This window comes from Pelophylax lessonae (genome assembly GCF_965119305.1).
Source record: "Pelophylax lessonae genome assembly, chromosome: 2".
Lineage (NCBI taxonomy): Eukaryota > Metazoa > Chordata > Amphibia > Anura > Ranidae > Pelophylax > Pelophylax lessonae.
In genome coordinates this window covers 381,366,344-381,387,558 of record NC_138769.1, presented here as the reverse complement: position 1 = coordinate 381,387,558, position 21,215 = coordinate 381,366,344, and the positions used below count along the sequence as shown (strand labels likewise).

The following is a 21,215-nucleotide window of genomic DNA, read 5'->3' as shown; positions in this document are numbered from 1 at the left end:
TATCAAAAAAAAACGTGCGGTGATCAAATACCACCAAAAGAAAGCTCTATTTGTGGGAAAAAAATGACATAAATTTGGTTTAGGTACAGGGTTGCATGACAGCGCAATTGTCATTCAGAATGCAACAGCGCTAAAAGCTGAAAATTGGCCTGGGCAGGAAGGGGGTGAAAGTGCCCTATATTGAAGTGGTTAACCACTTAAGCCCCGGAAGATTTTACCCCCTTCCTGACCAGGGCCTATTTTGCGATTCGGCACTGCGTGATTTTAACGGACAATTGCGCGGTCGTGCGATGCTGTACCTAAACGAATTTGACGTCCTTTTTTTCCCACAAACAGAGCTTTCTTTTGGTGGCATTTGATCACCTGTGCGATTTTTTGATCATGCGCTATAAACAAAAAAAGAGTGTCAATTTTGCAAAAATAACAATATTTTTCACATTTTTTTATATGAAATTCCCCCCAAAAAATGTAAAAATCTAAATTTTTTAACATTTTCGGCCAATTTGTTTTATGCTACATATGTTTGGTAAAAAAAATTGCAAAAAGCGTATTTTGATTGGTTTGCGCAAAAGTTATCGCGTTTACTAACAAAGGGAAAGATTTTTGTTGTTTTTTTTTTAACGCGTAATGGCGGCGATCTGCGATTTTTTTTTGCAGTACTGCGACATTGCGGCGGACAGATCGGACCCTAGACTGACATTTTTGACACTTTTTGGGTTACCAGTGACATTTCTACAGTAATCAGTGCTATAAATATGCACTGTTACTGTAAAATTACACTGGCAGTGAAGGGGTTAACTTTTTTTTTGAGAGGGAGGGGTTATGTGTGTCCCTAGGGGCGTGATTTTAACTGTGATTGGCTGTGGCTTGAGGTGTAGGAACAGTGATCAACGGTTCTACATTGTAGAACCGTATGATCACTGTTTCTACACAGGGGAGAATGACAGGCGGCTTGTTTACATTAGCCGCCTGCCTTTCTCCCTCTCCACCGACGATTGTGAGTGACCGGCGGACGATCGGGTCCGTGACCGCGCGGGAGCTCCTGAGACCCTCACAGGCTAGCGACGTAGACCTACGTCACTCTGCCTGTGAGGGGCTGACTGCCGCAGTAAATATACTGTGAGCAGTCAGCAAGTGGTTAAAGAAATACACCCCTCAAGGGGGAACATCCCCTCTTAAACAGCAGCCTGCAAAACTTTGTGGCCCAAATCAGCATCCGCAGATGCCAAAGTATCTCTACCTTATAGAATTTTGGGAAGGTATGCCCCGACGACCAAGTGGCCGCCGTGCAAACTTGCGATATTTGTGCCTGATGACGGATGGCTCAAAAAGCACTCAGGGCCTGAGTAGAATGCGCCGTGACAGGGAAAGTTGGAAGCTGACCTTTAATACTATAGGCCCGAGTCACCGTCTGCCTGATCTATCTGGAAATGGTAGCCGAAAAAGCAGCCAGCCCTTTCCTTGGTCTGTCCGTAACCACAAAAAGCGAGTCTGACCTCCGAAAGGACTCTGTAGCAGTCACATAAACCCGAACGGCACACAAGGAAGGTAACATAATGTCTTCATTCAAATAAAAGTCAGAGACAACTTTGGGCAGAAAGGATTGACAGGGGCGAAGAAGCACTTTATCCCTATTGACCACTAAATAGGGACTGTGACAGGATAATACCACCAATTCCGATACCCTGTGGGCTGAGATAATAGCCACTAAGAATGTCACCTTCTGGGATAACGTAGACAAGGGAATCTCCCAAATATTCTCAAATGGAGGTTTCTGGAGAACCGAAAGTACTAAGTTTAAATCTTATGGCGGCAAAAGAGACCATACAGGTGGAGCAACATGTCGAACCCCCTGAATGAAGGTACGAACTAAAGAGTGCGTGGCTAGGGGTCGCTGAAAGAAGATTGCCAGGGCAGACATTTGGCCTTTAATGGTACTCAAGGCCAACTTCTGATCAAAGCCCTATTGAAGAAAGGTGAAGAGCCGAGCCACAGAAAAGGATTGAGGATGAGCACCAATCGACTCACACCAAGAAATGTACGCTTTCCACGGATGATGTATATATATTGCTGGAAGACGACTTTGTCACCTTCAGAATAGTAGGGAACACTGATCCAGACAGACCTCTATCCCTCAGTACCTGGCTTTCAATAGCTAAGCCATTAAAACCAGCGACTGTGAAGCAGGATGGTAGATCAGCCCTTGGGACAACTGGTCTTCTCTGAGAGGAAGTCCCCAAGCGACGTTTATGGCCACCAGACTGGTTGGAAAATCCTCGCCCTTAATTTTTGGGTCTCCGCTGCATCCTCTGCCCTGGAGCCCTCCCCCAGACTCCATGTCCAGACAGGGGTGAAAGGGAGTGGGGGAACCCCAGCTCACTGAGGGATTTCAGAGTGGAAGGAGGGAACCTGCAGGCAGGTCCATCGGAAGGGAGCTGTCGGCCAAGGGACCGCTGTGACTAAGACCCACGCCCGGTCGTATGCGACCCTACGAGATGTTAAACTCGAGGGCCAGCCTTGGTCTGTGAGGCCATGTCACGGCCGAGCTAGCGCATAGCTGAGGTCTGCACGTGCTCGCTGGCTGGGCTGGGGGGCCACTGGATGTAGATTATCCAGCTCGTCCCCCAGCCCGGCGGTTGATTGTAGATCTCCCGAGAGAAATAAACAAAAAAGATGTAAGGAAGGATAAAAAATTGCTAGGACCAGAGATTCCAGCCAGGAGCCTAGGTCTTTACTCCTGACTAGACAGATTAAAACTGATTACCTAGAGCAGAGAGGGGGGGATATATACCAGTTGAGAATGGCCCATGGGTGTAGCCAGGTGTTTTTTGTTCTGCCTAGTCCTACTCCTGGAGGCGGCAATATAACCCAGTAGTTATGATTTATGGAGCGCTGTGTCTGTCGATGAACGAAAGAGAAAATTAAATTTTTAAATTTCCAAATTTGGTGACAGTGACCTTTTAGAGGAAGTACATGTAGAGGCAAGACATCCTGCTTTGAAGCTGTGGAGCCTTCCTCTCACATAAACCCATGAGAAGACCAATTAAATCAGGCACCATTTATGCTGGGAGTCATGGTTGCACATCATAGGATTGGGATTTACTTTACCCAACTCCTACAAAGAATTCTGCTATTGCTGAGAATAGATATACAGGCCTGTGTTTTCCCTAGCGCTTTAGCTTTTTCAGTTGACAAGAAGAAAGCCATCTTTTTTTTTTTTTTTTAAAGCATGGCTTGTCAGTTTTCAAAGTTTTAAATAAACTTTACAAGTGCACCAATACAAATGTTTACTATTCTCATCAAATACCTTCCTTTAAAATGCAGAGCATGCCATATTTTTAATGGTGCCTGGATTTCACAGTTAGCAAAAACTCACAATGCTAATTAAAATTTTCTAAGCACAGTGTTTTAAATAAAATACAACGCAGAGAATAGTAAAGCATTGTTATATAGAAACATTACCCGGTAATATGATTAACTATATTCGAGGTGAATGAAATAAAAATATCTTACCTTACAACTGCTGTCATTGTAGCAGTACCATTTTCCATTTGGATTTTTGGCATAAGTAACATAATGACCTCCGCCCATTATTCCTGAATGGCACTAAAGAACAACAAAAAAAAAAAAAATTACATACAATGGCATAATCCTTAAGTGCCGGTTCACACTTATGCGCTTGTACTGCGAATGCGATGCGTTCTAAATAGTCTCCAATCGCATGCATTTACAAAATTCATTGAATTCGTGACGCTCGTTCACATCTATGCGTTGCGATCCAGATGCGAATGTGATGCGATGATAAAAAGGGTCTTGTGCGAGTTTACAGAGTTGCGTTGCGAATTTAGTCTCCATAGACATCAATGTAAATCGGTCTGGACTCGCATTATCAGTTCAGATATGTGCGAATTCTTATGTGCGAATTTTTATTTTTTGTTTGATTTTCCCCTCAGCTCCACCCCTCCTGAGCTTAATTAACATAATCAACGCAATAAAATTTTCATTACAATCGCGCTGGTACTATTGAAAAACACAAGGGAAACTCGCACTGCAAATTCGCATTGCAAGCGCAAGCGCATAAGTGTGAACCGGCACTTAAACAGCAAATGCCAATGGAAGTTTAAATGTATGTAAAGGTATCTAAACCTAAGAATAGTAAATGCATGTGCATTGATGTGGCGGCTGCAAGACTTTTTTTATCCTTTACTTTCCCCTGTTGATCTTGCCAGAAACACACTTCTGTCCTAGGGTGTAACACTCACTCGCTGTAGAGTATTCTACAGTATGGAGAAGCATCAATGTCACCCTAGGACCACTGGACACAGCCTCCCCCGCCCCTTCCCAGTCGCATAACATAGGGGAGAGGTGTAGAGGTGTTCAATACCTTTTTCAAGGCTGAAAAGACTGTTTGAGATAACGCTGCAGAGTGTATATGACGCAGATTTCTGCCAGAACCAACAGTTATTTTGCCCATAAACAGATATGGTATACTTAACATTAAAAAATGAAAAAATGAAAAAAATGCGCTTCCAACTAAAATAAAGCAGCCAGCATCAATCATAAAATGATAACAGCAATAGGACAATAAAATGCAACACTAATGTTAAGATGAAAATGAAGATAAAGTCCACAATGTAAGGTCAGTCCATGTTCGTTAGCACCATGGTGTATAAAAGGTGGGCAATCACTACACCTCCACCACATGCAGTAATACGCCTCTTACCAGATTCAATTGACCACTGCTCTCACAGTGATCCAGATAGCCATACACAGCTCCCAAAGGATAGACCCCACTGAAGGGCAATTGGCCGGTCTCAAAATCCTCCCAGAAGTAATGGACCTGTGGGCTTCCAAAGGATACATAATGCCAAAAAGAAAAAAATAAGAGGACCAATGGTGCAGTACTTCAAGCCAGGACTTTTAAATAAAAGATTTTATTGCACTCACCACAAAGTAGATACAATGCGCAGATAGCAAGCAGTACAGTTTAAAACCACTATACAGCGACGGGCTCCTTTCGGCTTGTGACGTTAGGTTGATGGCAGACTCTGCCTACATGTTTCGCAATATGTCACGTCATCAGGGGGGAGTGGTCTGCCGTACACCAAAACGTCATTTATATACACACGCTCCACAGGAAGCACAGGGCCCGGTAGCCAATACAAAGGCTCGATCCACGAGCAAAAGAACCGGAACTGCGCCCCCTGGACCTCAAAGCATAACCAATGGAGCGCAAACCGGAACAAAACATCCCGGAAGCTACATTATATAATAGAAGAAAGCCGATCATTAGAACAAAATTGAAAACACAATTAATATAGACAGGTAGGTGTCCAACTAATCATGTACTGCTGCACAAGGATATGCAAGGGAACTTATAATACTTCAGGCCAACCCAATAGGCCACATACGCTGAATATGCAGAAATATAATATAGCATCCTCTTTGCTATAATCCTATACAACTTAATATATAGTTCATAAATAAACTATTAGTGGCACCCCTTTATTAGAGGAAATGCCACCCAATATATTGAATACCACAAAATCTGAACAATAAAACTAACTAAACCAAATAAATAATTAAAAAAATGTATTAATTAATAAAAACCCATCAACCTAAAAATATTAACATATACATTAATAAATCAGGGAGGGAAAAAGTAAAACATTTTATACATAAATGAGGGAAATACAAAGCTAATCACAACCAAATCAGCTGTTATTAATAAAGGAATTGACTTAGGATGTCTAAGTCTACATTAAGGCACAGGGGTCTAAAGCATTTTACCTGATAAATCCACTTGGTCTCAAGTTGTGAAATGCCCCTACGCACATGGCTACCCCTCCAGTTTGCCTTGAACTGGTCAATCACCATAAAGGATGTTCAAGAAGGGTTCCTGCCATGATGTTGATCGTAGTGTTTGAAAAGGTTATGCTTGGGGTAACCCTTACGAATTTTGTTGATGTGCTCATTCATCCTAACCTTGAACTCCCTTATGGTCCGTCCAACATAGTGGAGGCCACAAGGGCAAGTTATCATGTAGACAACATTCCTGGTTGAGCAAGTGGCAAAGCAGGAAATGTCATAAGAAGTATTAGTGACATTTGAAGAAAAGTGGGTATAACTCCTGTTCCTAAGGGAATTAATAGAGCATACCCCACATTTCCTACAAGGAAAAAAACCCTCTCAAAGAAAAAGGAAGGTTTTCTGGGGGGGGGGGGGGGGTTCTAACACGTTGGGAGCTGTTTGTAACCTGAGAGGGGGGGCACCCCTATAGATGACAGAGGGGGTGTCAGGTATAATAGGCCCCAATATTCTGTCACTCTTAAGAATGTCCCAGTGTTTAGATAGAATCCTCCTAATGACATAATGTTGTGACGAATATGTGGTAAAGAAAGCAAACAGAGATGAAAATTTGTCCATCGAAACATTCGGCTGATCGGTTTGAGAGACACCCCCAGCAGGATTCAAAATGATGTCCCTGTCCATATTGGCCACGGTTCTGATAGTGGAGTCCAGTTCGTCAGAACTATAGCCCTTATCCAAGAACCATTCCTTTAAGACCTCTGCTTTTTTCAAATAGTCTTGTACTAGAGTAAAATTCCTCCTTAACTTCCGAAATTGGCTCTTTGGTACCCCTTTGAGCCAAGGTTTATGATGACAACTACCAAGATTAATGTAACCATTACGGTCGGTGTCTTTGAAAAAAGTAGAGGTCACAATCTTATTCTCTTGAATCCTAATCTTTAGATCCAAAAAATTGATTTCTTTGCTACTCACATCATACTTCAACGATATGCCCCTATCATTATTATTTAAAGTGGAGAAAAAGGACTCCAAAGAGTCCCTATCGCCACCCCAAATCACCAGTACTTTGTCTATATAGCGACCCCAATAGAGCAGTTCTGGAACATCCTGAGTGTAAATAACTTGCTCCTCCCCCTTCCGCCATGAAGAGGTTGGCCATAGAGGGGGCATATTTAGCCCCCAAGGCCACACCCCTACACTGGACGTAATGGGAGCCCCTGAACCAGAAAAAGTTGGGGCTTATGGCATAGTCAAGGAGGTCCAGGATTAACTCCTGTTGCATACTGGGTAAGAAGGCATCCTTATGTAGAAAATATTCCACAGCATGTCGTTCGTGATTGTGAGAAATAATCGTATACAAGGATGCGACATCGGCTGTCACCAAGAGGTAACCTTCTTGCCACCTGAAGGCTTCTAGTGTTCTTACTACCTGTGTCGTATCCTTGATATAAGAAGGCATGGTTGCCACAGGTGGTTGAAGGTAATTATCAATGTAACGAACCACCCTGGGAGTTTATTCCACTTATTATAGGGCGACCAGGAGGGTGGAGGGGGTCCTTATGTACCTTGGGTAAATAATATAGAACAGGAATGCGTGGTGCCACTGGAATAAGATACACTTTTTCCTTTTTATTCAGAATTCGCTGTTGATATCCCACCTCCACCAGCCTGGTCAGTTCCCTTTTGTATACTGTTGATCATCAGATAATAAACGATACGTGTCCGTATCGGATAAAATCTTAGACATCTCTGTATAATAATCGGCCCGGCTCAATATAGCAACCCCTCTGCCCTTATCCGCAGGACTGACCACTATGTCATTGCGACCTTTTAGGGAATCCATCCCTATTTTAAATCTAGGGTCCGTATATACTTTCCTGCAATTGACTCTTTCCAGGTCAGTCAGGACCACTTCTATGAAAACGTTAAGAGAAGGGGGAAGATTCCCTGGTGGGTTAAAGAGGGATGCGTTAGCCAGCGTTGAGTGTCTAATCCCCTCTGAGTTGGGGATAATGCTCCTCACTGGATTCGATGTAATATACCTCTGTACATTCAACTTTCTAATATATTTATGGACGTCTACAAAGACATCAAATTTGTTCAAATTGCGAGGTGTAACAAATTTCATACCAGTATTTAACACGAATTTCTCCTCATCACTCAAGCAAGTGCCGCTCAGGTTAAAAAGACCCTGGTCCGTCACACCCGTCTTCTTTTTTGACCTGAGCCGCCTACAGCCTCTGGACCCTCGTTTTTGTCTATTCCACTTTTGAATTGTGTTTTCAATCAGCTTTCTTCTATTATATAATGTAGCTTCCAGGATGTTTTGTTCAGGTTTGCGCTCCATTGGTTATGCTTTGCGGTCCAGGGGGCGCAGTTCCAGTTCTTTTGCTCGTGGATCGTGCCTTTGTATTGGCCATCCGGCCCTGTGCTTCCTGTGGAGCGTGTGTATATAAATGACGTTTTGGTGTATGGCAGACCACTCCTGTCCGATGACGCGACATATTGCGAAACATATAGGCGGAGTCTGCCATCAACCTAACATCACAAGCCGGAAGGAGCCTCGCGGCTGTATAGCGGTTTTAAACGGTACTGCTTGCTATCTGCACATTGTATCTACTTTGTGGTGAGTGCAATAAAATCTTTTATTTAAAAGTCCTGGCTTGAAGTACTGCACCATTGGTCCTCTTATTATTTCATTTTGGCATTATACATCCACTTTTGAAGCCCACAGGGATTAAGGTCCGTTGCTTCTGGGAGGATTTTGAGACCGTACAATTGCCCTTCAGTGGGGTCTATCCTTTGGGAGCTGTGTATGGCTATCTGGATCACTGTGAGAGCAGTGGTCAATTGGATCTGGTAAGAGGCGTATTACTGCATGTGGTGGAGGTGTAGGCTACTCTGATTGCCCACGTGACTCTTCATCTTTATACACCGTGGTGCTAACGAACATGGACTGACCTTACATTGTGGACTTTATCTTCATTTTCATCTTAACATTAGCGCTGCATTTTATTGTCCTATACTTAACAGACCAAAAGGCAGCAAATTAAAGAAGAATTCAATTAAGAGATTGCTAGGGCTTCCACTCTAATACTCTTGATTTGGTTATTTTAAATGTTACAATAAACTTTTAAACATCTTGCATAGTCCCTGAAATGGAGTAAGCAAGTCTGTAAAATTTACATAAATAATTATTTTACTTGTTAGGTTTATGACCCAGGACTAAGAAACTCAACTTCACACATTCCAAGCTGTTTTGACCATCATCAAAGTATATGTGAATCCTTACCTTGTAAAACAACCCATACAGTTTAAAATAGAAATTAAACACAAAACGTTGGAGTATATAGAGTGCTGTGCAGTGAAAAAATGCTGTAAATTAAGAATGCTTTCATGAAGAGAAGTGTTAATAGTTTTTTTTTGTCAAATAACAAAATGGAAAATAAACGAACAGAAGAGTAATCCAAATCAAATCAATATTTGGCGTGACCACCCTTTGCCTTCAAAACAGCATAATTTCTTCTAGGTACACTTGCTCCCAGTTTTTGAAGTTACTCAGCAGGTGGGTTGTTCCAAACATCTTGGAGAACTAACCACAGATCTTCTGTGGATGTAGGCTGTCCTAAAGCCTTCTGTCTCTTCTTGTAATACCAGACAGCCTTGGTGATTTTGAGATCATGGCTCTGTGGGGGTCAAACCATCACTTCTAGGACTCTTTATGCTGAAAATAGTTATCAATGACATTGGTTATATGTTTGGGATCTCTGTCCTGCTGCAGAATACATTTGGGTCCAAGTCTCAGCATTGAAGAAACCGTTGAACCTGACCAAATCTCCAACTTTATTTGCAGAAATGCAGGCCCAAACTTGCAAGCAACCTTGCCATGCTTCAATGCTTCCTGCAGACACTTACTATTGCACCCCTCTTTAGCAAACAAACTGCCTGCTACTGCAGCCAAATATTTCAAATTTCGACTCATCAGTCCAGAGCACCTGCTACCAACTTTCTGCACCCAAGTTCCTATGTTTTTGTGCATAGATGAGTCACTTTGCTTTCTACGTCAGAGATATGGCTTTTTGGCTGCAATTCTTCTATGATGACCACTGCTGTCCAGACGTTTCTGGGCAGTAGATAGATAGAGTGATTGTACCCAAATGTATTCTGCAGCAGGTCAATGACCCCCAAACATATATCCAGTCATTAAGAACTATTTTCAATGTAAAGAAAAACAAGGAGTCCTGGACATGCTGGTTTGGCCCCCACATGATTACATGAAGAGACAGAAGAATTTGAGGCAGCCCAAGCCTACAGTGCATCTGGAAAGTATTCACAGCGCTTTCACTTTTTTTTTTTTTACATTTTGTTATGTTACAGCCCTATTACAAAATAGATTAAATTCATTATTTTGCTAAAAATTCTGCAAACGATACCCCATAATGACAATGTGAAAAAAGTTTGTATAAAATCTTTGCTAATTCATTCAAAATAAAAAAATCACATGAACAAAGGCATTCACAGCCTTTGCCATGACACTCAACATGGAGCTCAGGTGCATCCTGTTTCCACTAAATATCTTTGAGATGTTTCTACAAATCGATTGGAGACCACCTGTGGTAAATTAAGTTAACTGGACATGATTTTGAAAGGCATATAAGGTCCCACAGTTAACAGTGCATGTCAGAGCATAAACCAAGTCCTTAAGTCCAAGGAATTGTCTGTAGACCTCCGAGACAGGATTGTATTGAGGCACAGATCTAGGGAAGGGTACAGAAATATTTCTGGAGCATTGAAGGTCCCAATTAGCACAGTGGCCTCCATCATCCGTAAAGAAAGAAGTTTGGAACCACCAGGACTCTTCCTGGAGCAGACCGCCCAGCCAAACTGAGCGATCGGGGGAGAAGGGCTTTAGTCAGGGAAGTAACCAAGAACCCAATGGTCACTCTGACAAGCTCCAGCATTTTCCCGTGAAGAGAGGAGATACTTCCAGAGGAACAACTATTTCTGAAGCACTCCACTAATCAGGCCTGTATGGTAAAGTGGCCAGACGGAAGCCACTCCTCAGTATTATGCACATAACAGCCTGCCTGGAGTTTGCCAAAAAGGCACCTGAAGGACTCTCAGATCAGGAGAAACATAATTCTGGACCTCAGACTGGGGCCAAGGGTAATCTTCCAACAGGACAATGACCCTAAGAACACAGCCAAGATGACAAATGAGTGGTTATGGGCAATGTTCCCAATCCCAATGTTTACTGTGCTGAGCAAATAAATGACAATAGCAAAAAAATTTCTGAGCGCAGTGCTCCCCAACCTTTTTATCGCCGCGGACCGGTCAACGTTTGATCATTATTCTGTGGCCCGCTGGGGGGGGGGGGGGGGGGGGGGTGAACGTCAATGCAGAGTGACCAGCATGCCCCAAATCAATGCAGAATGCCCACAGCATTGCCCCCAATCAATGCAGAGTGCCCACAGCATTGCCCCCAATCAATGCAGAGTGCCACAGCATTGTCCCCAATCAATGCAGAGTGACCACAGCATTGCCCCCAATCAATGCAGAGTGCCACAGCATTGCCCCCAATCAATGCAGAGTGCCACAGCATTGCCCCCAATCAATGCAGAGTTCCACAGCATTGCCCCCAATCAATGCAGAGTGCCACAGCATTGTCCCCAATCAATGCAGAGTGCCACAGCATTGCCCCCAATCAATGCAGAGTTCCACAGCATTGCCCCCAATCAATGCAAAGTGCCACAGCATTGGCCCCAATCAATGCAGAGTGCCACAGCATTATCCCCAATCAATGCAGAGTGCCCACAGCATTGCCTCCAATCAATGCAGAGTGCCACAGCATTGCCCCCAATCAATGCAGAGTGCCACAGCATTGCCCCCAATCAATGCAGAGTGCCACAGCATTGCCCCCAATCAATGCAGAGTTCCACAGCATTGCCCCCAATCAATGCAGAGTGCCACAGCATTGGCCCCAATCAATGCAGAGTGCCACAGCATTGCCCCCAATCAATGCAGAGTGCCACCGCATTGCCCCCAATCAATGCAGAGTGCCACAGCATTGCCCCCAATCAATGCAGAGTGCCACAGCATTGCCCCCAATCAATGCAGTGTGCCACAGCATTGTCCCCAATCAATGCAGAGTGCCACAGCATTGTCCCCAATCAATGCAGAGTGCCACAGCATTGTCCCCAATCAATGTAGAGATGCCAGTGTGCCACCTTTCAATGCAGGGATGCCATCGTTCCCCCCGCGAGACCAGTGCACTTACCTGACGACAGCTTCTCTTCAGTCCCGACTCCCCGCGTCTCCTCCCGTCCTCCTCCCGTCCGTGCACTTACCTCACGGTCACAGCAGCTTCTCTTCAGTTCAATCCCCGGCTTCCCGCGTCTCCTCAGTCCTCCCGGCGCCTCCTCCTCGCCCAATGACATGGGGTTGGCCTTTCGGCCAATGAGGAAGCGGGAGGACCCACTCCCTGATTGGCCAGGAGGAGGATCCGTGTGACAATAGCGAGTTTTCATTCGCTATTGTCACACAATGGGCGTGCTCTCGGGGGGCATGCTCTGCTCCCCGGCCGCCACGTCTGCGGCTGCGCGATCTGCAGCTGTGCTTGCGCGGGACCGTCAATGACACTGCGCGTCCGCACATGTGTGCACCTTAAAGGGAACATTGGTTATGGGGCAACTCTGTGAATGTCCTTGAGTGGCCCAGCCAGAGCCCAGACTTAAACCTGATTGAACATCTCTGGAGAGAGATCTGAAAATGGCTGTCAACCGACACTCCCTATCCAACCTGATGGAGCTTGAGAGGTCCTGCAAAGAAGAATGGGAGAAACTGCCAAAAAATAGGTGAGCCAAGCTTGTAGCATCATACTAAAAATGACTTGAGGATGTAATTGGTGCCAATGGTGCTTCAAAGTATTGAGAAAAGGCTGTGAATACTTATGAACATGTGATTTTTTTTTTGTTTTTATTTTATAATAATATTTTCTAATAAATTTGCAAAGATTTCAAACAAACTTTTTTCAGGATGTCATTATGGGGTACTTTGAGGAAAATAATGAATTTATTACATTTTAAAATAAGGCTGTAACATAACAAAATTAGGAAAAAGTGAAGAGCTGTGAATACTTTCCGGATGCACTGTACATCCACAAAAGATCTGTGGTTAGTTCTCAAACCTACCTGCCAAGTTCCTTCAAAAACTGTGTGCAAGTATACCTAAAATAATCAATGCTGGTTTGAAGCCAGAGTACTCACACCACATATGGATTTGTTTTAGATTCTTCTTCTATTCTTTAACTTTGAATTATGTAAATTAATAAATAAAAACATTAAAAAAGTATATATTTAAAGTATTCTTACTTGACAGCATTTCTTCACACCTGCCTAAAACTTTTGCACAGTACTGTAAATATATATAAAACATAATGCCTTTTTTTTTTTTTGATAAGTGAACTACATAACCTATGTACTCAGCTGCATAAGGGGCTTAAAGAGGTGGGTGTGGAGTGGAGTACTCTGATCCTCCCAGTGAAGAGCTATGCAGGAAGGTGTGTTAGTACAAATATGACAGTTGGAGGACTGGCAGGCTGCTCTCCCAGCACAGCCAGAAAACTGATCATGCTGGGATAGATGTGCTCTCATAAATAAATAGGAAAGCTGGCCGGTAGTATCACTAGGTATTTCACACAAAGGAAGCAATGCAAAGAGAACAGGGTATAGATATGTATATGTTGTACATTGTACATCAGGCACATATCAGGAATATTACATGTTGGGGTAACATACTCTTGAACTGGTGAATCCAGTCTTATAATAATAGATAAGCTAAATTCAGACTTATAGTGGATCTTCCATCCCAAACTTAACTGACACCTTATTTTTTAATAAATGGTGCCTATTAGTGCATATGTCAACTTCAATCATGACCCAATTTCTTTGGTGAATAATCTCTCCTTTTATTTTAATTTTATGGAATGGTTCTATTTTTCAAGCTAATGTACAGTGATACCAGTGTGAAGACTATGCATCACCTGCAACATATCCTATTTTCTCTACATATCCTATTTTCTAAAGTAACATAGTACAGTTTACAGTCTTTACTTGACTGTCTTAAAATATTTCTTCTGACCCGCCTAAACCCATTAGCAATAAAAAAAAAAAAAAAGACGTAATTCTGTTATAAATAAAAATGGCAAGGGCAACATACGAAGTTTTAACGCAGGGGTTAGAAAAGACCTGTATATACCATTTCCCTCCTAATCTATACAACCCCAAACTTAGCTCTAAATGCAAATATAAACTTTCTGCTTCAAGCTGGAGTTTTGAAAAACCCATTGCAACTGCATACTCCCATCACAAGTTTAGGTTATGACAGGCTTACATTTACAGAAAATTCAAAGTGATACACATGCAAAAATTTTGAAATTTTGCGCCGTATTCCATTTAAAGACCTTAGCTTACCGAAATTGCATAAAGATTATAAATAGGCTGACAGCAGATGTCTTCTCTTTGGTCATCAGTGATGTCCTCCTCTTCAGCCATGTGGTTATCAAGCTGACCATTGCTGCATGTGTTCTGCTCATAAATCAGTCCATTGGTTAAAGCCATCTCACAGTCCTGACTGATGGCTAATTCAGTTTGACTTCCACTTAAAACATGCCCTTTATTTGAGTCTACCTGATCCACAGTCTCTCTTGACTCACTATCTGTGCCATTTTCTTTGCTTTGATCCAAATTCTCTTTGCTGCTTGAAAGTTTCTTGCCTCCAAGCTGAGGTAAACGTAGACGGCCTTTACCTCTCCCAAGGGATCTAGGACTATGGTTGGGGCTGTTATTTTTACTTGAGGAATTTGAAGACACTTTCCTTTTTTGGGATGGAGATGCTGTAAAAGAAGTACATTTTAAATCACTATCCAAACTAAACATTTAGGCATTACAAGTTACCTAAAATGGTTAATAATGCACATTACAACTAGTTATTAAAAGTATGTATTAGCAAAAGACAGAAAAAAACGTGATCTGTTCCTATACAGAGCAGGTAAAATAAATCACATTCATTTAGAAGTCGCAATATGCCTTTACTGCATTCACATTAGCAGCTTAGCCATAGGTTTATGGGCAGCATAGTTGCTAAGTGGTTAGAGCTTCCGCCTAGCAGCACTAGGGTCGTCAGTTTGTTCTCCCTGTGTTGGTTTCCTCCAGGTACTCCAGTTTCCTCCCACACTCCAAAGACATGCTGGTAGGTTGTCTCCTGTCTAAATTGGCCCTAGTATGTGTCTGTATGACTGTGAGTTAGGCTGCATTCACATGTCAGCGTATGATCGCGGGCAGAACCGCCGCGGTTCCGCCCGCGATTCGGAGATTTATTGCAAATCGCGGGATGCCTAGCGTTGCCCTTTGATTTGCAATAGCCCCCCAAACGCCGAGCGATGTTGCCGCGATTTACGCCCGCCGAATCACGGCAACATCGCGCAAACAAAATCGCGGGACGCAATATGCTCCAAAGAAGCTCTTGTACTTTTTTGGAGCGTATTGCGTCCCGCGATTTTGTTTGCGCGATGTTGCCGCGATTCGGCGGGCGGAAATCGCGGCAACATCGCTCGGCGTTTGGGGGGCTATTGCAAATCAACGGGCAACGCTAGGCGTCCCGCGATTTGCAATAAATCTCCGAATCGCGGGCGGAACCGCGGTGGTTCTGCCCGCGATCATACGCTGACATGTGAATGCAGCCTTAGGGATCTTAGATTGTAAGCTCCTTGAGGGCAGGGACTGATGTGAATATATAATAAATATGTAAAGCGCTACATAAATTGACAGTGCTATATAAGTACCCGTAATAAAAAATAATAAACAAACAAATATACTAGCAAACATTCAGCTTCTTCCTTTCCTTTTATAAAAGGTAGGTAAAACCATGAATGGGAAACACTGACTGGTTGCTGACAGGGAAATACAGAGTGAGATATATATATACACACATACATACACACACATACATACACACACATATACACACACATGCCATAATGGTTACGGCTCATTTACACTTGCTTCGACTTCAACACACATTGAAGCCTCTACCACTACAAAAGGCTTTTTCTGATGTTCTGCAGTGCTTCAGTGGTGCTTCGATGATGCTTTTTTGAAGCTTTATTGAAGCCTGGCAGATGTGTGTGTGTGGATATCTCATACCTGCAATTTCTCCAAAACAAAGCGAATCTAAAGCTGAATTAAAGCCTCTCAAAAGCTTCAGGTGCTTTAAGCAAGCTTTGTCACAGACTTCTTTGGAGGCTTCGAAGACGCTTTGATGCACCACTAAAGCGACATGGGATATCATTTTTTGAATCGAAGCAAAGAACATGTGAACAGGACTGTAAGCTAGCCATTTTATTTAGTGGCAGGTGCTTTCATTGACTTTAAAATGGGCTTGTTTACACTTGCTTCAAAACATGGCATTGGACATGCTTTTTTAAAGCACTCAGAATGCCAATCAAAGCACCTGTCACTAAATAAAATGGTTAGCTTACAGTCCTGTTCACATTTTGTGTTTACGTCGCTTCAAAAATGATACCCCATGTCGCTTTAGTGGTACTTCAGTGTCTTCAAAGCCTCCATAGAAGTCTATTACAAAGCTCGCTTGAAACACCTGAATCATTAGAGAGGCTTTTATTCAGCATTACCTTTGCTTTGTTTTGGTGAAATTGCAGGTATAAGATATGATCACACATACACAGGGCATTTGCAAAGCTTCATTAAAGCTTCAAAAAAGCATAATCGAAGCATCATTGAAGCATCAATGTAGCATCTTTGTAGCATCATTGAAGCACCAATGTAGCATCATTGAAGAACCAACGAAGCAGTATTGAAGCATCAAAAACATGTCAAAAAAGCATGTTGAAGCGGTAGGCACTTTAGTGTATGTTGAAGCGGAAGTGTAAATGAGCCCTACAGTTAACCTAAAAAAAAGGCCTATCTAAATTCGCTATATAAACTCCAGGTTTCTTTAAAAAGCAATCACAGACTGAGTACAAAAGCCAGCCTCCTGTCAGCAGATCCAAAGTGGGACTCTTGTTCCCTGTGGAAAAGCAGTGATCTTTTTTCAGATTTACACCTACTGAATATGAGCCACAGCTCTCCAATTAGCATAGAGCGAGAGCTTGCTGATTGCAGAATTATAGACCATTGCTTGCCCACAGAAAGCAAGGGTTCCAACTCTGAAGGAGTCGGTTGGAGAAAGCCTTGCATATTCAGGTTGTAACCGATTTAGAAAGAAAATGATCTGGAATACATTGAATCCCTTTTGTTTTGATGCTTCAGGAATGTATTTAGCGGATTAAACTTAAAAGTTCAGTTGGGCTTTAATTCACAACAGTTTGTGCATGTACCCTCTTGACCACCAACATATATATCTAAATGAATTTTGAGCTAAGAATGGACCCCTTAAGAGAATTATCTATTGAGAAAGCATTAGTCCCTACAGTGAAATGTACAGACTGCAGACTAAGCAGTGAAAAACAGCTTCAAATCCTATATAATACCCCAACTCAGTATTCCCAGTATCCGAAAAAAAAAAAAAACACTACCCCCCCCCCCCCCCCCAAGAAAAAAAAAACGACAAATCCTTTTGTAACACAGAATAAATATATCACTAACACAAATGTAGCACCCCCCTAGGTAGGTGCTAGTGAGGGAGTGTAGTTTTTTGTTTGCCTATCAGAGGAGCAGCAGGCAAATCTATATTGCTTTCTGCCTAACAGAGAGGCAGGATCTGCGAGTTAGTTCTGCTCAGTGTGCTTAGTATGTTATTCATTGGGTTTAGAGAGTGTTTCACACTGGTCCAATAGGGAGACATGTTGGACAGTGGGAGGAAACCTGAACAATGGATACATAGGCTTTAAAACAGTCCTGGTGATTGGTAGAGACTGGCTATCTCTGTGAATTCTGGGATACTGTATAAAAGCCAGGATCACATGTGCTGCGGGGTCTTTGGCTGGTGATCAGAGTACCAGACGGAAGGTGGCAGCTGCCTCCTCCTCTGTAGCAGTGGCACGTGGCATCAGGAGGTCATCCTGAGGGCCAGAGGAACGGAGCTGAACCCAGAGGTCCAGGCGAGCTGACTAAGGGGGAGACACTGGAGAACCTAGAAAAACAGTATCGTGAGTACAGGGGATTGTGTCTAGGGGCCTGACCTGAGGGGGGCCACCCCAGATAAGGATAGCCAGAGGACCGGTGTCAGTGGTCGAGAAAGAGAATGCTAGGAGATTGTCCTGAAGAGAATTTAGATCAAGTCATCTGGATAGAGACTTAACCCCAAATTCCCCTAAGTGGCCAGGTAAATTAACAGCCTGGCTGTATCGAGAATTAGAAGTCCTCCATCTTGTGAATAGTTAATTTGCACTATTCCCTTTTCCTATCCCTAATTTAAATAAAACACCAAAAACAACTACATACCCGTGGACTGATCATTGACTGAGCCAAGAAGTAAAGTGTTAAATTGTAAATGCCAGTATTTCTAACGGTAACCCAGAGGGACCCGAAAGTGTAATATCCAGCAGTCCTCAAGAGGAGAGTGCTACACAAGTATCTGCATAAATACCTGGGGTTAGATTATCTACATATTCTCTCACTCTATAAGCTGGACTGGAGCAAGTGCTCTATAGGAAGGGCCAGAGCGCAAACTTTTTTTTGAGGAGGCTAAGGTATTTTAACATCTGCTGGACAAAGGCAGGCCAATGATGTTGTTGGATTGGAGTTGGAGTCTTTAACAACAGTGTTACAGAAGAGAATTTTGTCCAAGGTATGTTCAATCGTGGACGTTTATGTCTTTTTTATATTATGTTGGAATTAGGTTAACTAAGTGTAATGAATTTTGGGTAATGTTGGAGAACGTGGTGTAATATTTGCATTTTGGTAGTTTGATTTTCCATTATTTTTTAATCGGTGTTATTTGTTCTATGTAGTGTTTTAATAGGACGGTATTTTATTAATTTTTTACAGTATAGCATTAATTTAGTCGTTTCTATTTGGTATTGTGATTTTATGCTGTAGTCATTGAATGGAACAATATCTTAATAATTTCTTTTTGGGATTATTAAATTATTCTGAATCGGAGATTGTTGTTCAGGCACTCATTCTAATGAAGATCTAAAGCATGACATTCAGATAGAATCTAAGTTTATATAGCTGCAGGTGGACTATACAGCCAGAACACTAAGGCAGGCCTTCAATGCTAGTACAATAATTTTATACTAAGGTGACAACATATTCTAACAATAAAATAATAGGAATAAATAATTGTACCTTTACTACTATTCGCTACAGAAGAACTGATGGCTGGTTGTACTTTACTGACAGTATCTACATCTCCAGCAACAGAGTTCATCAATTCCATTTTCTTCTGGTCACCGTGTGTCAAGTGTAGCTCAGCCTGGTCATCAACCTGAAGTTTGGCTCTCTTTTTCTGGTACTGTGTCGGTCCTCGAGGTACCAAAAAAGCACTTGGATCAAACTTTTCTCTTGGAAATTTTACAATTTTTTGAGACTTTATCCAGCGGCCATTAACAAACTGGAAACGCTTCAAATGGATAATCTGAGATTGAGAAATGCTTTGAATTAAAAATTACCACAAATCGATCCAAACTAAATCTTTAATATGATGAGAAGGCCATTTATAGTACACATTTGGGATAAATCAAGCAAAAAAAAAAAAAAAGCATAAGCAATACATATTATTATTATTATAGGATTTATACAGCACCAACAATTTATGCAGCACTTTACAACTTGAAGGTAGAACAAGTACAATACACATTAATACAGTAGGAATTCATATAACCCTAAACACAAGTACTGCTTGTACAGAGTGCAGCCATTTTCTATTTTAGCCTGTCATAAAAAAAAAAGGCTGCTGGCAGCAGAGCTGCACACCTCTGCCTTTCAGATATTCAAAAATGTTGCGATTCTATGCACATGGGCCAAACCAGCCATGTGCGTGAGGCCATAGATACAGTGGGTACGGAAAGTATTCAGACCCCCTTAAATTTTTCACTCTTTGTTATATTGCAGCCATATGCTAAAATCATTTAGGTTCATTCTTCTTCCTCATGAATGTACACATAGCACCCCATACTGACAGAAAAACACAGAATTGTTGACATTGTTGCAGATTTATTAAAAAAGAAAAACTGAAATATCACATGGTCCTAAGTATTCAGACCCTTTGCTCAGCATTTAGTAGAAGCCCCCTTTTGATCTAATACAGCCAGGAGTCTTTTTGGGAAAGATGCAACAAGTCTTTCACACCAGGATTTGGGGATCCTCTGCCATTCCTCCTTGCAGATCCTCTCCAGTTCGGTCAGGTTGGATGGTAAACGTTGGTGGACAGCCATTTTTAGGTCTCTCCAGAGATGCTCAATTGGGTTTAAGTCAGGGCTCTGGCTGGGCCATTCAAGAACAGTCACGGAGTTGTTGTGAAGCCACTCCTTCGTTATTTTAGCTGTGTGCTTAGGGTCATTGTCTTGTTGGAAGGTAAACCTTCGGCCCAGTCTGAGGTCCAGAGCACTCTGGAGAAGGTTTTTGTCCAGGATATCCCTGTACTTGGCCACATTCATCTTTCCCTCGATTGCAACCAGTCATCCTGTCCCTGCAGCTGAAAAACACCCCCACAGCATGATGCTGCCACCACCATGCTTCACTGTTGGGACTGTATTGGACAGGTTATGAGCAGTGCCTGGTTTTCTCCACACATACCGCTTAGAATTAAGGCCAAAAAGTTCTATTTTGGTCTCATCAGACCAGAGAATCTTATTTCTCACCATCTTGGAGTCCTTCAGGTGTTTTTTTTAGCAAACTCCATGCGGGCTTTCATGTGTCTTACACTGAGGAGAGGCTTCCGTCGGGCCACTCTGCCATAAAGCCCCGACTGGTGGAGGGCTGCAGTGATGGTTGACTTTCTACAACTTTCTCCCATCTCCTGACTGCATCTCTGGAGCTCAGCCACAGTGATCTTTGGGTTCTTCTTTACCTCTCTCACCAAGGCTCTTCTCTCCCGATAGCTCAGTTTGGCCGGACGGCCAGCTCTAGGAAGGGTTCTGGTCGTCCCAAACGTCTTCCATTTGAGGATTATGGAGGCCACTGTGCTCTTAGGAACCTTAAGTGCAGCAGAAATCTTTTTGTAACCTTGGCCAGATCTGTGCCTTGCCACAATTCTGTCTCTGAGCTCTTCAGGCAGTTCCTTTGACCTCATGATTCTCATTTGCTCTGACATGCATTGTGATCTGGAAGGTCTTATATAGACAGGTGTGTGGCTTTCCTAATCAAGTCCAATCAGTATAATCAAACACAGCTGGACTCAAATGAAGGTGTAGAACCATCTCAAGGATGATCAGAAGAAAT

The 21,215-nt window shown here is 42.6% G+C and overlaps 1 protein-coding gene across 2 annotated transcripts in view; it reads right to left on the bottom strand.

The window, feature by feature from the left end:
- Positions 1-21,215, bottom strand: part of USP32 (ubiquitin specific peptidase 32) — a 781,032-nt gene that overhangs the window by 8,854 nt on the left and 750,963 nt on the right. For both annotated transcript variants that reach the window (XM_082245728.1, XM_082245729.1), the window contains 3 exons: positions 19,122-19,410; positions 14,283-14,704; positions 3,514-3,606 (listed from right to left, as the gene is read on the bottom strand). In XM_082245728.1, coding sequence (XP_082101854.1) covers positions 3,514-3,606; positions 14,283-14,704; positions 19,122-19,410 — 804 coding nt within the window. The remainder of the gene's footprint in view (positions 1-3,513; positions 3,607-14,282; positions 14,705-19,121; positions 19,411-21,215) is intronic.